At 34.4% G+C, this 21,480-nt stretch overlaps 1 protein-coding gene across 8 annotated transcripts in view; it reads right to left on the bottom strand.

The window, feature by feature from the left end:
- LOC143255837 (netrin receptor UNC5C-like) overlaps positions 1 to 21,480 on the bottom strand; it is a 247,732-nt gene that overhangs the window by 84,537 nt on the left and 141,715 nt on the right. For 5 of the 8 annotated variants that reach the window (XM_076512145.1, XM_076512146.1, XM_076512149.1 and 2 more), the window contains exons 2-3: positions 18,153 to 18,512; positions 4,860 to 5,144 (exon numbers count right to left, since the gene is read on the bottom strand). In XM_076512145.1, coding sequence (XP_076368260.1) covers positions 4,860 to 5,144; positions 18,153 to 18,512 — 645 coding nt within the window. The remainder of the gene's footprint in view (positions 1 to 4,859; positions 5,145 to 18,152; positions 18,513 to 21,480) is intronic. The other 3 variants (XM_076512153.1, XM_076512150.1, XM_076512151.1) reach the window with 1 other exon arrangement.

The raw sequence follows: 21,480 nt of genomic DNA, 5'->3' as shown, positions 1-21,480 counted from the left end.
GTCAATTGCAACTAAGAAAGGGTTTCTCTGACATAATCACAATCTCATTACATCCTCTATAGATGATAATAAAATATTAATAGTTATTGGAGGTGAATTATGGTATTTCAGATTCTGCAAATACTAAATTGGAAACCAGAAACAAACAATGGTTCAAAAATTAAAACTTAAACTTTGTTAGACAAAATAAAATATTATAAATGAATTTAGCACATTCATTAAATATTTTTGTTTATTCGTTATTAAGCACAAAACAGTAAGATGGGCTATTTGAGAAACTAGACTTTTGTGTAATAAGCTGCTGACCCACGGGAGAAGTTTACTGAGGGTCGTGTTACTTTTACTTCTTGATCGATAATGTTTTATTCCCGACTTTAAATAAACTAAAGGAATTCTTCTAACAATATCAGGCTCTTATTACGCCGGTAGATTTAATGTAATATTGTTAACCATAAAACATTCTACGTTCCAAGTTCAAACCAACGTAAATTTAATGAATAAATTGTTTACGAAGTTGTAAGACCTACAAGATAACAAACGGAGATCTAAAAACAGTAAATACAACTACTTTTTATTGAATAATGATAACTTCGTACGTAAAAAGTTATAACTTGTGAATGAATATGGTTGATATTTTATCTCTTAGCGATCCATTAGTCTAGTAACGAGTTACCGTATTATCTATAGCATCCAGTCAGCCTTTGCCTCCCAGTGCAACAGCGGTATGCCTGCAGACTCACACTACTGAAAACCGGGTTTCAATACTCGTGGTGGGCAGACCACAGATAGTCCATTGTGTAGCTTTGTGCTTAATTAAAAAACAACAACAACAGTCAGCCTTTTAAGAAATGCAAGACTAAAAGACGGTTTGTTTGTTTGTTTTTGAATTTTGCACAAAACTACTCGAGGGCTATCTGTGCTAGCCGTTACTAATTTAGCAGTGTGAGACTAGAGGGAAGGCAGCTAGTCATCACCACCCACCGCCAACTCTTGGGCTACTCTTTTACCAACGAATAGTGGGATTGACCGTCACATTATAACGCTCCCACGGCTTAAAGGGCAAGCATGTTTGGCGCGACGGGGATGCGAACCCGCGACCCTCAGATTACTAGCCGCACGCCTTAACACGCTTGGCCATGTCGGGCCAAGACGGAGGTAAAGTGTTTTTAAAATAATTTCTACAAGTTGCTTAACCAGTAATGATATTGTCTATTAAACTTGTAGAAAATTTTAGATAAAAAACACCAACACACACACAAAAAAACATGACCATAAAACTGTATTAATTAATCAACTGAGGTCCATTTGAGATTTTTTTTTACTCTTCGAACTTCATTAATCACCTGATAATTAATAATTAATTAATAGAAATATATTCTGTCCATAATATTAATTAGAGAAAAGTTTTTAAAAAATCAGTTACTGTTTCTCAACAGAGGCTTTTGTAAATGTTCTTAGTATTTTTAATCTTCTTCTGCGTTAGAGGCTTCGGTTTAAATACTCTTGTATTTCCAAAGTCTCAATAAGTTTACAAACTACTCTAGAGGGCACTAAACTACTTTATCGCACAATCTTGGTAACGTATAATCCACTAGTTTCGGTGTCAGATATATTTGGTTCTAAAATTCGAATACTCGTCTGTCTCTCTTTTACACAACGCACCGCACTTCCTATTCTCTTAAGTTTCCAAATTGATGTTCTTAAGGGACGAGCGGCCAAGGACAAGAGATGCATATTTCTGTGGGACGGGCCTAAAATCCAGGGTCTACAAAGATTGACAGACAGATGTCAGGATGTAATACGCACCAGTTTAGTGGCTATTTCTGGCTACATAGAAAGAGCATCAGACGAAAAACATTTGGTGTCGTTTTTTCATTTTGTGACAGAATAAGCCATTTTGTAAAATAAGATTTTGTGGATTAACAAATTAATAATTTCTTACTGAACCAAAAGAAGAACGTTAATCAATTATAGATATGGTGTTTTTTGTAAACAACTTAAAATTGTGAACGACAACAAACAAAAATGGTTTAATAATATTTTCATCACCAAGCGATTTGTTCTCTTGCTTTACTTTATTGGATTAGGCATTTTTGTTTCCCAAATACCTGCACGGAAAATAGAAATTAAGTAGTAGAATGTAACGACAAGCCTAACGGAAAATAATTGGTCTTATTGATAAAATACACATTATAGTTTTATTATAATGTATTATTACTTCAAAAATACTACAAACATTAATTAGATATTTATCACTTTTATCGTTTGTATTACGCTTGGAAAAGGGCTTTTATATTTGGCAATAGTAACTATATGAACTTTCCGTTTCTCTTTCATAAGTACACTATGAAGTTGGTACACTAATGTAATACAGGGTGTTCAGAAAGTCACTGTGCAGTTTTGTCTGTTAATAAATGTATAAGTGCACGGTGGCTTTCCGAACACCCTGTAGTTCAATGAGTTCCACTCCAGGCCGCCAGGTGTACATTGGTTAATGTGCCAGTTTGTGGATTTGGGTGTTCGTGGTTCGTGTCCCCTTACCGCGAGATACAAAAAATTATCCATTGTATTTTAGAGCCCCGAGGGAGTTATAAAAGAGATTGCCCCATCAAACTATACAATCTGTCGATGGATAATGTTGATTAGGTGCTATGATTTAGTAGTCCTCGGGTAGATTCGCGCAAAATCCAACAAACAACAACAATATCCCAGCCAAGAAGTGGGTTAAAGGTCATATTACCCAAGCACGAAATTACGCTTTACTAACACTGGGAATAGTTATCATCCAACTGAGGTCTGACAATTTCTAACGGTACACTTTACAGGGGAAAAAAATAGCACCTAAAATGTTACGTTTCTTCTTTCAAATGCAAAATATTATGTTTATATTAAGGTAACTAGCAATATTCGATGGCTTAAAGTTTCAGTTTTAATCTTAATTAATTATACGCATGTTTTACATCTTATAATGGTTATTGAAAGACCAACAAAGACATGTTAGGAAACAAAAACACATAACCTTCACTTCCAGAATGTATCTTCTTCAAAATAATATTATTCTATTTAGTTTGAATAATTAATACCGTTAGTTAAAAACCATGTTGTTTTGTAGTGTAAACCGGTGCTCCAGTTTGCTCCAAAATCCTATAAAATTTTCTACACTGTGTTAAAACGAAACTTGTGTATTTCTCTATCCTTAAAAGGACCGTTTTCTTTTTTTTTGGTATTTACGGCAAAGCAACTTATGATATCTACTGTTTACCTTAATTTTGAACAATTGACGAGAAGGAATGAGGCCAGTCAACAGCACCTTACCACCCACACTTAAAAGACTGACCCGTCTCTCTTATAATATATTCACAGCTTAAAGTGTGGAAAACCTTTCGTGGTATCGAATGGATTCGAATCTAACTCGCTAGCTGCAAAATATACCACAAAACCCACAAAACTTTTAATTTGCGGTAGTTAATTGTAATTTTACAAAAAAAAAGTCTAATAATCAAAATTTTAAAAACATTTGATTTTATTCGTGTCACATGGAAAATAGAAAGACCTCAAAAGGTGTAATTCCGAATGATTGAGGTTTAGAAATGTAGATGCCTAGAAACTATTCATCTCATGTGAACTCATCACACAGTCAATACTGAAAATATTACTGTAAAGATTTGATTGGTGAAACTGACAAACTTCGAATAAATGGAATCTTTTGTGACATAACATTGGCACGTGGACGAGAAATACGAGAACTTGTCTAACAACGCAGTTGCTAATAGAAAAACGTTACATCCAATAAAAACCTTTGTCGTCAACTTTCCTTATGATGGTCAACTCTAGAGTCACCATAACATTGGGAAAAATAGTTAACATACGATTAGTATTTATAAGAACAAATCAAGTTTGTTGTAGATCAAAAGCTCAGGGATGCTAGGCTAGTTCCCGGATGCTCTTTTGATAAGAGAGATGAAACAAACAAATTGTGTAATAAAATGTTGTTGTCTAGTTATATTCAGTAAAACTTGCTATCAGGGATTGTTGTTTGACTTGCAAAAGCAGTTCTGTACAATACCAACCATTTCGATTTTACTTAAACAGCAGTTATGTTGAGTAATGTAATAGTCTGACATCTGGTGGAATTACTCTTACGATCGTCATCAGGGTTTTGTCAATGGAACAACTTTTGTATCTCTTCCTTCTCAGAGGCCTCACCCCCATTCAGACAGGTGAACGGTAAGTTTACGGATTTATATAATCCTAAAATCCGGGGTTTTATTTCCCTTGGGCAAGAAAGCGTAGATAACCAATTGTGTAGCTTTGCATTGAAAACTAACTTTTAAAAATTAGCCAATAATTTTAGCATCACGTTTTTGTCCGTTCTACACATGAACATCCATGGATCAGTTTAGTAAATTTAGATAATAATTAGAAATATTCTACTTATAATATACTCTATACAACCATTAGGCTTTGAGAACGTTCATAACAAGTGTATTGTGATGATATATATTAATGGAGTAATTATTTAACATTCATCAAATGTAGCTTCTTTTTATCCAATGGCAATCTTTATACGGATTCAGTTTCAAACCCTCCTACAACGCTTCTTTAAGTAATGCACTATGATTTTATAATGAAATCATCAAAACTGTTATGATTGTTTATTCAACTTACATATATTTTGTGCAAAGAAAAATTTTCATCTTGAACTTATTCGTTGCAAAACTTGTTTATGAGTGTTTCAAAAACAATTTGAATTCACACACGCACACAAATACATACCAATATAACGGACCGTATTTTATGAAAACAATGAATGCATGTTTTATCATAACTACCTAAACATTAAGTTATATTCTACCTACCATATACCGTCAGTGTTGCAGGCTCGCTTAGCCGCTGATTAGCCTCGTTTTTTGCACCACAAGTGTAGTTTCCCATATCTGATAATCGCACTTGACTGATCAACAGGTTTCCTTCATTCGAGATTATAAAGTTCGTTTCCTTGCTGGTATCAATTATCTCGCCGTTCCGTAACCAAAAGATTTTGGGCGGAGGAACGCCTTCTGGTGGTAAACACTGGAGTGAGATCTGGCCTTTGATTTCAACACTGGTGCTCAAAGGTTGATTGAAGAAATGTTTCTTCAGGTCTGGGTAAAAAACGACCAAGATTGCGATGTAGGGAGAATTTAGAGAATGTTTACAGTGATAATAGATGATACACGGAAATGTCGAACATTTTCCCTTAAAACAAAGTTTTCACATTTATTACGGTTGTAACTGTACAAATATTACATGTTTTTAATACTTTACAAGAAGGAGGAGTCTAGGGGTAATTTTGATGACTATATTCGTTAAAATATTTCCTGTTATTTTGAAATTTGATTTGTTAATAGGTGAGAGAAAAAGGCAGATAGTTTAAAGACATTACCGTAGGAGGTAAAGTCTAATACCAGCAAGGAAAGACGAACAGAAAGTTTTTCTTTCTTTCTTCAGGATGAAGTATTATAATAAAAGATAAGGAAAAGCCAAAGAACAATGGAAAAGTCGAAGGAAGAATAATTATAGACGACTCGAAAAACAAACAAATATTTGAAGTACAGTAAGAAAAAGTACCAAAAAATCATGTAATTACTTACAACGAACGATTTGAACAGATAAATTTCAACTGTAGTTTGTTTAAAGATGAGGTAAGCCTGTTTATGAAAATTACAGTTCAAATCATTCGTGTAAAATTTTCATAAACCAAACAAAAGTAAGTTATTTAATCAGCACACGTCTTTTATTCTTCATAGGAGTTGTACTTAAACATATTTTAGTTTTGTGTGTCCCTTATTTCATTTCCATATGTAAGCACTGTAAGATCATTGAGATACAAAAATGTATTTCAAAGGGTCACTTCACTCTTGTTAGATCTTGTTAGAAGAGAGCTGTTAATATTGTTCCAAATTTACTTAATGAAACAAATTACCAGAGATGAGTTACATCACAAACAAACTACCAGAGATAAGTTACATCACAAACAAACTACCAGAGATAAGTTACATCACAAACAAACTACCAGAGATAAGTTACATCACAAACAAACTACCAGAGATAAGTTACATCACAAACAAACTACCAGAGATGAGTTACATCATAAACAAACTACCAGAGATGTGTTACATCACAAACAAACTACCAGAGAGATAAGTTACATCACAAACAAACTACCAGAGATAAGTTACATCACAAACAAACTACCAGAGAGATATGTTACATCACAAACAAACTACCAGAGATGAGTTACATCACAAACTAACTACCAGAGAGACAAGTTACTCACAAACGATTTACCTACCAGAGAGATAGTGCTAAATAACAAGTTACTTCACAAAGGGGGGAAGGAAAAATAAACAAACAAAAATACGGTATTTTCTTGCAACAATTAAATGAATGCACTATATCACACTGTAGGTATTACGAATACCCCAAAACACACGTTTTGTAGTCTGATTTATCGGCACTAATATTGGATTTATATTATTAATGTAGTCCCAGCTTAAACTCCCAGAAACCACCAGAAGCTCCCTAGATCTTTTACACGGATGGTTTATATGTATACACACACACTATCATATATATAAGCTGGGGTTACTTTATAAACGTATGATCAGGAAGTAAACCCAGCTTTAAATAAGGTTTAACTCTAGAAGTAGTTAGGATTCATTTCATGTTTTACGTGTCTCTAACAAACCTTATTATCTGGCGTATATATGAGTGTCATTACGGGCACATTAAAACAACCCTTAATACATTTGCATACGAATGTTTAAATTACACAGATAAATGTATTTAGTATACACATATACATTATTAACACTGGATATTTAGATGCGGCATAGTGGCTCACAAAATGTCTCCGAGAATTTTCAAGTGCAAATGTTTAGTTCAACGTTTAGTTCCGTACTCTCTTGATCAATTTGAGATCTAATTACAGTTTTGGATTCTCAGGAGATCCAATCCTTTCGAATGATGTATTTGACCATTCCCAAGATCTTGTAGATTAATTCACTCTAACCCTGCCTAAAATAATTTCAATTTCAGGGTAGGTTGGTAAAGATCCTGATGAGTAATAAAATTGAACAGGGTAGGGTGGGTATACGCGCACCCCACGTTGATATTGTTATCACACAAGACTATAGCTACTAAAAATGGGGCGTGTACTTACGTATGGCAAATCCATATCGAGCTATCTGCTGTAATCACCAGGAGAAATCGAACTCCTGAATTTAACGTTCTAAATCCGAAGATTTACCGCTGTTCTAACCCTGCCAAAAGAATTTCAAGTGCCGCAGTTATTGAGGCTTCCCTCTTGTTTATACAGTTCGCAGTATATGATTTTTTGTCTGTTTACTTTAAATTTCGCGCAAAGCTACACGAAGGTTATTTACGCTAGTCGTCCCTAATTTAGCAGTTTAAGACCAGAGGGAAGGAAGCTAGTCATCACCACTCACCGCCTACTCTTGGGCTACTCTTTTACGAACGAATAGTGGTATTGACCATAACTTATAACGCCCATACAGCTGAAAGAGCGAGCATGTTGGTGTGACAGCAGTTTTCAGTAAAATTATCAAATGATAAATTATAGGCTTTCTTTCTTAATTTCTACAACGCCAGTAATTTTTGTCTCGTCGTGGCAGAAGTGTTTTCATGAATTTCTTTCTTCTTTCTAATAGATATAAATAATCAAAGAACAAAAGAATAACTACAAACTATGTGATCCTAAAAATCCTTGAGCAAAGTCTAATTTAAATTAGCAGTTCCTTATTGCTGGTACAAAATATATGAAAAATAACTGAAACATTTAGTTTAAGAAAAATCAAGGACAGGCATAAAAATATATAAGCTACACAACGGTAACCAGCTGATGTAAGAACAAGCCTAAGGTTTTTCATCTGTTCACGGTAACAAGTAAGCCAGTCTGGACGCATCCATAAGAATGAATGTATGTGCAAGCACCTGTTTTAAAAACTAATGGGGGCCATAAAATGGTTTCAAGTCGGCATCAATGAAAAGAATGAGTAAGTAGAATAATCTAGTCGTAAATTTGATGACCTAAGTTCGTGAACATGAAGTTTTAGTAACTGATATATTAGTGTTCATAAAGGAACTAACGTAAAGAATTTTAAAAGACATAGTTTTTGTTTTCGCGCAAAGCTACACGAGGGTTACATACATACCTATATCTGTGTACTTTACCCATTTTTTTTTAGTTTATATATATAGATGTTTATAAAAGCAGGATCTGGCGGTTAAGGCGCTCTTCTCCCAGTGTTTAGATCACGTCACGGGTTCGAATCCTAGTCGCCGAACTGCCAGACTCTTTTCAGTCTTACTAATTTAGTAGTGTAAGACTAAAGAGAAGCTAGTCATCACCATCCAGCGCCTACTCTTGGGCTATCTTTTACCAACGCAAAGTGGGATTGACCAAACATTATAACGCTCCCACGGCTAAAAGGGCAAGCATGTGTGGCGTGAAGGGGATTTGAACCCGCGACCTTCAGATTACGACTCGAGCGCCCTAACTAACGGCCATACCAAGCCTGGAAGAAACATCGAATTATTAAGTACTTATAAAGCAAGCAAACAAAAAAAAATAAATGAAATAAAAATAAAACTTTTTTTTTTCTAGAATTCTGGCGATAAAATACAATTTGTCTAATACTGAAGCATTCGATTTTTATTGGGTTACTGATAATGTTTGTTATGATTACAGAAAAATATTGTCAATTAGTTGTTTTTTTTAATTTCGTGCAAAGATACTAAAGTGCTATTTGGAAATAGCTATCGCTGATTTTGAACCGATGGAATTGAGAGAAAAGGTAACTGGTCAACGAGACCCATCTGCAGCTTCTGGACAACTTTTGTTTGATCCAGCAGTATAAAATGACTGTCAGTCATATAGCACGTCAATGACTTCAAACTGCGGAACCAGTATCTGTGGCAACGGGCCGCAAACTATGAATGCTGGGCACACAAATAATTAGGCCTTTATTTCGATACTGGAATGTGATGTTTCACATTCCAAGCTGTCCATTCTCAGAATGAAGAAAACCCGAAAAAGAAGTAGATTAAATTTACCTTTTTAAGCAAACGTTAGCCGAAATTCCGAATTTTCTTCAAAAATTGTCAGGTGTAATTGTGATGTTTTTTTTTCACTTTTAATCCTTGTTTCTCAGTGATTATTCAAAACCAATACTATTTCTCTGTGTTATCTTTCGTATGTGAAAGTTCATAATTACGGATACTGAAATGCCAGACTACATACACACGAGCGAGCACTTTTGCACATAACGAGTGAAAACGGGAAAAAAATTTGTTCTGGTGTGAGAATCGTCCACAGCAATAAAACCCACACAGCAGTGAAGATACATCATCTATCACATTTAGCCTCCATTCGAAAGCCTCACATGTGGGACTAATTCATGGTAAAAATTAAGAGCAGATGTCCTGCACTGTCTACATCCAAGGTAATTGAACTGAAATTTAATAGGCAACTAAAAACAGACGACTGGGAATTATAGGTAAAATTATCTCATAAATTAACATTTATTCCACCCTCCTCCACCAGCAAAAATAGCCAAAATCTACCACCGATATCAAGATGACACGATTACAGTCTTGGTTAATAGAGATTTGGCCAATGTGATTCCAATAAAGAAAATTCTATTTGTTATACATGAAGCGATCATATTGTTGATTTTATTTTTAACCTAAGGTAACGAATGGTTCATCATCAAAATCCAGGATCATTTAGTAGTTTTTTCGTTTGTTTAGAATTAAGCACAAAGGTACACAATGAACTATCTGTGCTCTGCTTACCACAGGTATCAAAACCAGGTTTTTAGCGGTGACATACCGCTTTGGCACTGGGGGACATATAGTTGTTATGTGACTTAATTTTAAAACGGCGTGTTTTTTCTTATAGCAAAGTCACACCGAGCTGTGTCCACTTGGGGGAATCGAGCCCTGAATTTTAGCGTTGAAAATCCGTAGACTTACAGTTGTTCTAGTGGGGGGCAATATTTAAAGGCAACTCTAAATCTAACAAGTAAATTATATGGCATTATCTGGCACAAAAATTTACAGTAGTTTAACATAGCGTTGGTCCTTTTATATCACGATTAGTATGGCGTGATTTATATGAACTTATTTGAGAGAGTAATACATTGTATTGTTTGGTATACAATTTCTGTCACTAAAGAAATGAAGCGTACGTATCATAAACGCATAGTGAGGTTCAATTCTCCTTTAAAATGTATAGAGATTTAAAAAAATCAAGTTATAATAACGTTTAAATACACGTTTAAGTCCAAGTGTATAAAAAAAAAAAAAATTTGCACGAGTTTCTCTCTCTGTCTTTAGTATAGGTTAGGAGTATTATAATATTTTGAAGGCACGTGACCAAAAATCGCAATTATTGTACAACGTTGCTAATGTGTCCCATGCATAGCATGTTTCCTGTATAAATGTATTGTCTTCAAAGAACCGAGTTGTTGGAAACAGAATAACAATCGATTTTTGTGTGTTTAGATGCCCATAAATGTACGTATACTAATGATATATAGAAATAACGAAATTAATTCTTCATTCTAGTATGTTTTTAACGATATCAATCTAACACACTTTCACTAACGTTTTTGACGAAAAGAAATTACAAGTAAAAATATTTAATCATTGAATGATTAGATGAGTGTGTGTTGCTCAAAATGCAAAATATCAAAGTGATTGTTACTAATAATAGTAATAGAAATACATGCAGTAAAAGTGTTTTTCTTTAGAAGTTGGGCCTAATATTCAATTAATGTTTTACCCCGTATACTTTTCTGCGATTCAACTACTTTCTCTGTAAGGTACTAAAACCTAAACAAAATAACCACTTTCAACCAACAGAAAATACAAAACATTTGTTTTAGGGTGACTGGAATTGGGAACGTCCAGGATTAGAGCACTTAATATTTCTATATTAAAAGCACTCTATCATTTATTTTTAGTAGTTTTAATTACTGACCTACAATCACATGGTAGTTTTCTTTGTCATTTGTACGTTACATTAGTACAGTAAAGAAAAAAAAAAAGAAAAATTAAAATTTCAACCTCAGAGACATCTGGCGCATAAGTGGGATAAATTAGCAGTTTAAAATTTTTATAGTTCAGGTATAAAATCAATAATTTCAGCCGATGGCTGAAGGGGCTAGCATGGCCATGTGGTCACGGCGCTTAACTCGCAACCTGACGGACGCGGATTCGAATCCCCGTCACACCAAACATGCTCGCCCTTTAAGCCGTGGTGGTGTTATAAAGTTATGGCCAATCTCACAATTCGTTGGTAAAATAGTAATCCAAGAGTTGGCGGTGGGTGGTGATGACTAGCTGCTTCCACTCTAGTCTTACACTGCTAAATTAGGGACGGCTAGCGCAGATAGAACTTGTGTAGGTTTACGCGAACTTCAAAACAAATAAACCACCAGCTACAAATGCGAAGACCACATTCGAAGATATAATATCGTGAGTTTTTGACAATTTGATCAGAAGCCCAGCATGCTAACCGCTAGTTATGTTCGGTTATCTGCTCTAAAAATATTTTTAAAAACGTAGAGGATAACTCTAAAAGAACAAATACATTTAACTGTGCCAGATAATGAACGATTCATTCGTATATATGGTACTTTACTATAGCTAACTAATCAACAGTCTTTCTCTAACTGGAATATCCGAGTTTTGAAATAACCAAGGTTCTTTTTTTTTGCACGAATTTAATGTTTCATGTTTCAATGTATGATTTTCCCGATGACTTACAATGCTAAAATACGGTGTTCGATTTCCCGCAGATAGTTAAAAATAAAACAAATAAGAATATTTTGCATTAAAACACAAAATAGCCAAGCGTGTTAAGGCGTTCGCCTCGTAATGCGAGGGTCGCGGGTTCGAATCCCGGTCGCACCAAACATGCTCGCCCTTTCAGCCGTGGGGCGTTATAATGTAACGGTCAATCTCCTATTCGTTGGTAAACAAGTAGCCCAAGAGTTGGCGGTGGGTGGTGATGACTAACTGCCTTCCCTCTAGTCTTACGCTGCTAAATTAGGGACAGCTAGCGCAGATAGCCCTCAAGTAGTTTTGCGCGAAATTAAAAAAACAAAAACACAAAAAATCACAATAAGTGGTAAATTAAAATAACATTATGACAAACGTCAATTTTTGAAACAATGAATGGTCGAAATAAATGTGGTGTACAGAGAACTAACCTAAAGCAAGACAAGACCGAAATACAGTAGTAAACTTGCATCGACAACAAAGTTTAATTTTAAAATATTTTGCTTGAAAGAGTTCTAAAAAAATGATAATAATGTAAAACAAGTAAACGTGAAATTACATGTCCAATTTCCGGAGAATTTTTAATCATTATAATGAATGCCAAAGAAAAAAATCCTTTTTTTTCGTCCGCTTCATCTTAAGAAAAATGACTCAATTCTTCGAAACATTCCATTCAGATACACTGAATTAAATTAATTTGTTGGTTAACTACTACAACCTTTTTCCACTGCAGCTATCATCTTAAATATCGTGTTCTTCTCCTTAGCCCCCCTACCTTCAGTGTGGAGATAAGAAAGCGCTACAAATCGTTTCTTTTTTGTACCGACAAGAAAATATCATCCTTGATAGAGGAACACAATAAATCATACAGACCATAACCTACCAGATATATACAGTTATGGCTCAAGAACGTGGGGGGAAACAAAGGGGGAAGTTGTCCGCCCAAGTCACTTCGAACTTACATTTCCAAGAACCTCCGACCAGGAGAAGTCCTGGAAATGACGGCTGCTCCACCCCGAGACAAGATTAATGCTAGAGCTATGCGTTCTTTTCTCTGCATAGCAAGTCGGCAATCCCGATATTAAACTATCTCCAAGCTTTATGGGTAAATAATCAATTTGTGGTCGCGTGTCATCCGCAGCTTTCATCCCCCCCGGGTAAAAAAGACTTAACTCAATGTGTTGTCTTTCCCTCTTCCCCGTTTCTTTAAATCTGCAACCCTTACGTAGTTTCCATTTCTGAAGCGCGTGCCCCAGGGTGGCAACAGTACTGATTGGGCGGGAAATCGCGCATTGAGTAGACCTGTTACAAAGTTTTTTTAAAAAACGTTCTATGACAATCTGTACTGAAGGGGACTTGCTAACGGTATCCAATAACCAATTACAATTTGACATGGGTTATATGTCATCAAGAGGACTGGCGGAGACAGCCTTCAATGACAGATCACAGCCAGATGAATGAACCAGTTTATTTTTCTTCAAAATTACAAGAAAATGGAGAATTTGATTTGTTTTAGATCCTACAGATAGGTTATGTTACTGTATAGATTGACTTTACTGCTTCTACTTATTAGTGTATAACAGGATAATATATATATATATATATATATACACCTGTTATTTTATTCTTAAAACTGTATTCGTTGCATTTTTTTATTTCAGTGACTAAACCGCCTTTTAACTTTTTATTTATGCCCAAGGTGCAACTGAAATAGGAGAAGAAACTTTCATACTTCATTATTTTAAGAAGTAACTCGTGCGAAAAGGCCTCAAAATTAAATATGGCAAGCTGGATTGTTATTGTTGGTGCTATGTAGTATAACGCACTGACAGTTTACAGGAACCGATGAGCTAATAACTTATAAATATTTCTGTCATCAAACTGATCGTTGATGGACTTGATGTTGGCGAGTGGCAAGACGTGCAGGAGTAATAGTTTGAATGAAGAGGCAAATGTGATGGAGGGGGGCGGCAACTGGAGATATGGATGATTAGTCAACTAATAGCCCATAAAAACATTAATCATGGTAGGCTTAACTAACGAAAACTTGTAGGTAGTGCGAAAACTTGCAAACTTGGCACTACAGAGATTATAAATACTAGGTCAGTTAAGATGCCTACCGTGAAGAATGCATATGTAATTTTCAACAAGCATCAATTCGAAGAGCGAACTAGTTTACTTATGGTTCACACCATCACTCACGTTACAACAGACCGAGACTGGCACAGCTCGATTATGGCATTCGACTCACAATCTGATACTCAAGCGTTCGAGTCCTGCTACTGAACACGCTCGCTCTTTCTGCAGTGAGGGCATTATAACGTAACGATCAATCATACTATTTGTTGGTATAGAGTGGTCCAATAGTTGGCTGAGGGTGGTGCTGATTAACTGCCTTCCCTCTAATTTATCACTTTAAAATAAGGTGAGGCTAGCGCAGAAAGCCGTTATTTACAGCTTTCGGTGAAGTCCAACAAACTAACTCTTATAGGCTGAAACTGCCACAGAACCCCCTGCAGTTGAAAATATGGACCAAGGCAATATTACTTTTTATTGACAAAGTATAAATCTAAGTTTTTTTTACTTATGTTGATTGTTATGATTTTTTATTTAATCGCACCGATACGAAGATACCGTAATGGTTTTATTTTGAAAATAAATATATTATTTATTATAATTTCACGTAAAACTTGTGTAATGCATTGAACGAAGATCTTTTATTTTTGTATAATTAGGTAAATATATATACATTTTCAAAATAATCTAAAAAACACTACATTGTCACCACAAACGAAAATGAAAAATTTGGTATTTGATTTGAATTTTGCATAAACAGAAAAAAAAAAGATTACGGTAATAAAAACTTCAGGCTAATTAAAACCTTAATCCACCAATATAAAAAAGGCCACTTGTATTGTATTTCATATTTCCCCGTCACAATAAACATGCTCACCCCTTCAGCCGTGGGGGCGTTATATGCGACAGACAATCCCACTATTCGTTGGTAAAAGAGTAGCCCAAGAGTTGGCAGTGGGTGGTGATGACTAGCTTCCTTCCCTCTAGTCTTACATTGCTAAATTAGGGACGGCTAGTGCAGATAGCCCTTGTGTAGCTTTGTACGAAATTCCAAATAAAAACCAAAAAATTCATATTTCATAACTAGGTCTATACCTAGTTCTGGTGATTTACTGCGAAGTGTTCTTTCAGACCCATCACGTTATTAGTGTATATGTAGTTCGAAAGCTCAGTGTTTTAGACCCATTACGTTATGAATCAGTTTTTTAATCTATATTGGAAGCCAGTACAAGAAAAAAGAAACAGAAAATAACTGTGATCTAAATCTAACTTCTTACAAAATAAATAAACAAACAATATTTTGTTTTTGTCAATGAATAGAAGGCGCTTGCATTTGAAAAACTATTTTCATTGAAACTTTAACTAAGTAATCAAATATTCAAAAAATACAACGCTACTTGACACACATGGTGGGAAAAAGTGATTTTTTTTTCGTTTCAATCTTTGTTTGCACATCCTTGTATATTATAGCTCCAAAACTGCATTCCATTTTGTCCGTTTCAATAAACGTATTTTATGATAAGATGCGGCCTAAAATAAATGGAAACTAACAAGGCTTATAATGAAATAGAACACTGACAAGAAAAAAAAATAGAAATTGATTTTATCATTAATTTTTTTTCTTGTGAAAAAGGATGATAAAAAATGATTTCACGAAAACACGGATAATGCAGACGATATTCTGATATTCGATCGAAGAAATTTATCTGTTGCACACACACACACACACAAAATTCCTTAAAAATTTATTACGATAAAGATATGGAGTTAAAGTTCCAGGATTTTGTAAAAATTGATTAACGTAATTTCAATAACATATTGACTTCCATTATGTTCAGTTGGTTAGCTTCTAGACGTATTAGCGATTGAAACGAATAAAATAAAGGAGGGTGGGGTGGAAGCACTACACCAATAATCGTTCCAATACAAAATGTGAGAGGTTATTCTGAACCCAAAGGAGATAGTTATTGATGTGAGACATAGCCAACCAATACTTTGACGAACAGAATACCGTAATGTTTTTTTCTTAGCTAAGTAATTAAATCTTTTCACGTGAAAATATTTTTTTCTTCTGAAAGTCAAAAAAAAATAATCAGTAATTCAGAGTAACCAACTACGGCTGGTCCTATCCGTGTTTTTTCTCTTCTTACTCCGATCGAGATAAACTTTGACATAGAATAGCCTTTTCCTTCAAGAATCAATGGCCGATAACTCCTTTCCCCTGGTGGGTGGCTGCCGTAAGCTTTAAGAACCCAACTGACACGGCGCAACAGCAGTAAACTGGAGCAGCAATTAAGAAGATAAAAAGAATATCGCCTTTAGCGAAGCTGACAAAAGGACTTCAGAGGCTCAGTAAGAGGATTAGAAAGGTGAACAGGTACCACCTCTGGTTTCGTCGTCTTCTGATGAGTAAATTGTGTTTAATCAACACAAGGGAGGATGAATAAACACTGAAAAGAATTCCCCAACTAAACAAAACTAAAGAACGAAGTCAAACGTTGGTAGATATTGCAGAGATAACTTAGGCTTCGCCAGCTCTGGGGGATTGTTTACTTTATTCCTAGAGAACTATAAGTTATATTTATTCTTATAGAACTATAAGCTCTGTTTATGAGCTTCTTCATACCCATACCATAGCGGTTTCGCTTTCATTCTCCAAAGAATAAAAAAAGGAGGAGCTTCAATCCAAGTAAACGTAAATAAAACTAAAAGGCTACAGAGAGTGTTAAGAGTTTTACTATTTCATATTTTCGCCATTTTGAAAACTTACTGAATGAGAAACTTCTTTTAGAAATCCGATTCCTGTTAATGGAAGTTAATCCAAGCCGATATCTTGATGCTAAATCATTTAAACTCAGCTGTCCTAAATATAAATATTTGGCTATCTTGTATCTATATTGTCTGTATAGAATAATTAATGTAAATTTATAGAAAGAACTTCTGTTGGGATAGATAATCAGTAATGAACAAATGGCATTGCCTCATAAAAAGAGTAAACCTATTCTTTGTTTCCAATTCCTCAAATTGCAATTACCCAAACAAGGAGAAATCAGTTTCATTCTCTGAATGTTAGTAACTCTTATCTATGAAATATTTTGAAGTTAATGGTGACAAAGTTAATGGAAGAAGTCTGAAAAATTATTTACAAATTATTGAAAGTAAGAATAAAGAAAGAGGTGTTTAGGAGTAATTACTTCAAAATGTTTCTGTCTATTAAACCAGCTAATCTTGTAGTATAAAAACAAAATAATGTCCTTGTTACGAACTGTATAGGTTAATTTTAAAAGTCAAAGCTTATTTGTTATCTTATTTAAACGTATCAAAATAATAATTGACTTATCTTTGTTGTGTATATACTTGTGATCCTGAGAATTCTCACATCAACTGAGTGTACTTTTCCTTTAGGGTTAATTGTGACAATGACGTCATGCTATAGGCTATTTTATCACACACAAGAAAGTTTGGAAGCAGACACATTTTTACACATATAAATAAAATGTCCCTACTTGTTATCAAGTTATTGATTATAAAAGCTTTAAAAAATAAATTATATAATTGAAGACATACAAATGCATCATAAACTAATTATTTTCGCTTAAGTGTGTTTTTAATATTATCTTTGTATGCTTTGCGCACTAACCGATAGTACCACAATATTCAAAAGTTAGGGCTTTCCAAGCAACAGGAATATATTACAACAATTGTGTTGCATAATATGTTGTTATAGGATTCCTGGTGTCTGTCAATTTCATCCTAAATGTCTCCAGTTGATGAGACATTTGTGAGTATGGTGGTTAAACCATATTTTTAAGAACATTTTGTTGTTAGTTGCTTTCAGTACAGGTTCGATATACTTCAGCTGTAAGTTCCAGGTCATTATATCAGGGAAAATTAAACCTTGGTTAATAAGTCTAACACTAAAGGCCATGATAGTTCTTTATAGAATACTGTAACAATTTTATTCCTACAATTAAGCCCCAGTTCTATAAATGCTCCTCGATCTCTTTACCATAAGAGCACTTTCGTATTAAGATACATTTGGTTGCTTTGAGGAATCTATTGTTTAAGTGAATACACTGAGTTATGACTGCATTTGTATGAGTCCAAATATAAAATTTAATGTTTATTGCTGTATTAATCAATAGGTTTTCATACCATGTATATTTATATTAAGCCCACGTTAGAAAAACAAACTATGTTTACTTCGTATATTTCTGATGACTTACAAGCAACGGTAACAACAGCTCGTCTGCTTTTTATCTCCCCAGATGATGACCATGCAAAGCATACACAACCATATTTATCTGACTCCTTATAAATCTCCACTTCCTTCCAAGAGACGTCCACCGAAACTTCGACTTGTCTCACCCCATTCATTGGATCCACAAACTGCTGGTGACTATGCTGACGTCTATGAGCCGATTCATCGTTACACTTAAAATACACCCAGAGGGCGTATCGTGCCTTACAGTGGAGAATAGCAGGCTTATTCCTCACTACGAACGTATCTTCCGGCTCCTCAACAAACACTGGGGCGGAAGAGGGATCTGGATCCTCTGTTGGAAGAGGATCTAATTGAAACACCCCTGAAGGTAGAGAGAAAAAAAAATTAGAATATAGATCAACATTATGTAAATAAGACAAAGAATGTATTTTAAGCATTTGATCCTATTTAAATTGCCTATGTTTGGTCTTTGAATTGGTAGATCACTTCATAAGGTAAGGCTTTTATCTGAAGGTTTTAATAAAGATATGCTGCTTTTGTTGCAAAAAAAACACATTAAGTTTTATCTTGCACTAATATAATTTACGAATATAACTAGAAATTACATGACATAAAAACATACACAAAAATCAGATTACTTTTTGAATCATTATATTCGGATATCACAGCTGGCGTCTAGTTACCTAGACAAAAAATTTTGAAAACAATTCTTAAATGTCCACTCAATGGAGTGATTACAGCAAACGTTTGGTTTATATATTTGCTCAATGAAATAATTTTATAAAGAATTCTCGCCTATATAAATCAATAAAATAATTCCCTAAACAATTTTCGCTTATGAATTGATTGTAGATTAGTCAGTCAGCCCTGACACAGCGCTATTGTTGAAAATTGATCTATTTCCAAATTTTGTTTGTTTGTTTTTTTTACTTTCGCGCAAAGCTACACGAGGGCTATCTGTGCTAGCCGTCCCTAATTCAGCAGTGTAATACTAGAGGAAAGCAGCTTCTCATCACTACCCACCGTCAACTCTTGGGCTACTCTTTTACCAACGAATAGTGGGATTGACCGTAACATTATAACGCCCTCACGGCTGAAAGTGCGAGCTTGTTTGGTGTGAAGAGGATTCGAACCCGCGACCCTTAAATTATGAGTCGAACGCCTTAACCCACCTGGCCATGCCAGGCCTATTACTAGTAGTAAAACTAATAAAGTTTTATAGTTTATTTCTAGACATATTGATTAAAAGTCGAATGAATAAATCACTTGGAATACCATGTAATGTTTTGTTCTTCTTACTTAAAATAATAACAAAAAATAACTTATTGGAAAATGTTCAGTAAAGCCATTACAAATATTCCTGCGACGGAAGAGTTATCTTACAAAGATAGGCTAACTTATTTTCTCTTGAGAAAAGAAATGTTTGAGAGGTGATCTTATTACAGTTTGAAATACTATTCGAGTGATCAAGAAGATAGATGCCTTTGCTTTCCATGTGCTATATTATGAAGATAACAGGAGAAAGGAGACAAGCGTAAGATTTGAGACAGGCTAGACTCCCCATTAAAACAATTTTATTTTTTATAACAGTATCATTAACTTAACTTATACAAAGACCAGTGTCGGCCAGTAAATTACCGGAATGTAAGAGAAGAATCGATGATTTCTTTATAAACGTCAAGGTTTGGTTTTAACTTTTACTTTACTTCATACTTTGTATATGAAGAAACAAAGTAGGAAAACCCAACTGTCTCTAATACACAGTTCTCCACTACCTATCTAATAAGGGAATTCTATAAATATATATGTAAAAACGGCTCGTTTGGGTTGAGAAAATTTTTTACGTAGAGGAGCGAACAACGTTTCGACCTTCTTCGGTCATCGTCAGGTTCACAAAGAAAGAGGTAACTGACCGGAAGCTCACCACATGTTTGGAAGGGATTGTGTAACTGAGTGTCGGAATGTAGAGGGCGTGCTTAGAAGTTTGAATATATAATTTTATATTATTTATTTTATTATTATTATTTATTATATCATTTTTTAATATAGGTATAAAGGTGTTCCTTTGTATTGGTTTATTTTGGGCTTAAGTTGTTGTATAAGTAAGGCTTCTTTAATTTTGCATTTGTTTATGTTTGTTTCTTTATTTAGTATTTGAGTGTTTTCTATGGTAATGTTGTGTTTATTTAACTTGCAGTGTTCGAAAACGTGTGAAGATGACTTTTATGTTCTTTGAATCTGGTTTCCATTTTTCTACTTGTTTCTCCAATATAGAAGTCGTGACAGTTATCACATTGTATTTTATAAATTATGTTGGTGCGGTGTTTGTCAGTGTAATTTTTACATAGTATAGACCTAAGCTTTTGTGCCTGGTTTTTGAATAAATTTGGTATTAACTGGAATGCCATACTTTGTTATTAGTTTTTGCCAAATGTTGGTTATTTTTCTGCTGATGTCGGGAATATATGGTATGCAGCAGTATATGGTTTCGTGATTTATTGATTCGTGATATATATTTACTTTGGTTGGTTGATTTTGCTTTCTGTCTAGGTGTGTGTGTATAATGTTTTCTACAGTTTGTGGAGGAAACTTATTGATGTTGATGAAGTATTGTTTTATTTTGTCTAATTCATCGTTAATTTTATCTGGTGAACATAGTTTTATGGCTGTGCTTATTTGGTTTCTTAGTATGTTGAGTTTTTGTTTTGTTTCATGAGTTGAGTCCCAAGGAATGTATAGTCCCGTGTGGGTGATTTTTCGGTGGATTTCTGTTTTAAATTGTGTGTTAGTTCTTGTAATTTTGAGGTTAAGAAATGATATTTGATTGCGCTCTTCTTGTTCACATGTGAAGTTGATGTTGGGATGTATAAAGTTAATGTAACTGAAAAAAATTAAGTGTGTGTTCTGTAGATGTGAATCCCGCAATCGTGTTGTTTACATACCTGTACCAGTACAGTGGTGGATGTAATGCTGTGTTAATTGCTTGTGTTTCAACTTGTGTCATAAAAATATTGGCTAGAACTGGTGATACTGGATTGTCCATACTTAGGCCATTTGTTTGTATATAGTTGTAGTTGTTGAACGTGAAGTTTGTCTTCATCGTGGTAAATTCTATGACGGTTGCTAATTGGTTGCTGGGAATGTTTTATAACCGTACGTTCTTATAAGTGTATTTAATTTTTGTAGTACATAATTGTTTATAGAAGACATATTAATAATAGAAATAAACAAATTTATACACCAAAATGTTGCAATTATTTAATTAGATACACATTTTGTGGTTTTATGGTAATTTATTTTTAGTTCTTAAAAATATATTGTTTTATAGT

The sequence above is a fragment of the Tachypleus tridentatus genome, chromosome 7, assembly GCF_004210375.1.
Source record: "Tachypleus tridentatus isolate NWPU-2018 chromosome 7, ASM421037v1, whole genome shotgun sequence".
In the NCBI taxonomy this organism is placed as follows: domain Eukaryota; kingdom Metazoa; phylum Arthropoda; class Merostomata; order Xiphosura; family Limulidae; genus Tachypleus; species Tachypleus tridentatus.
This window is presented reverse-complemented; position numbering and strand designations above follow the sequence as displayed.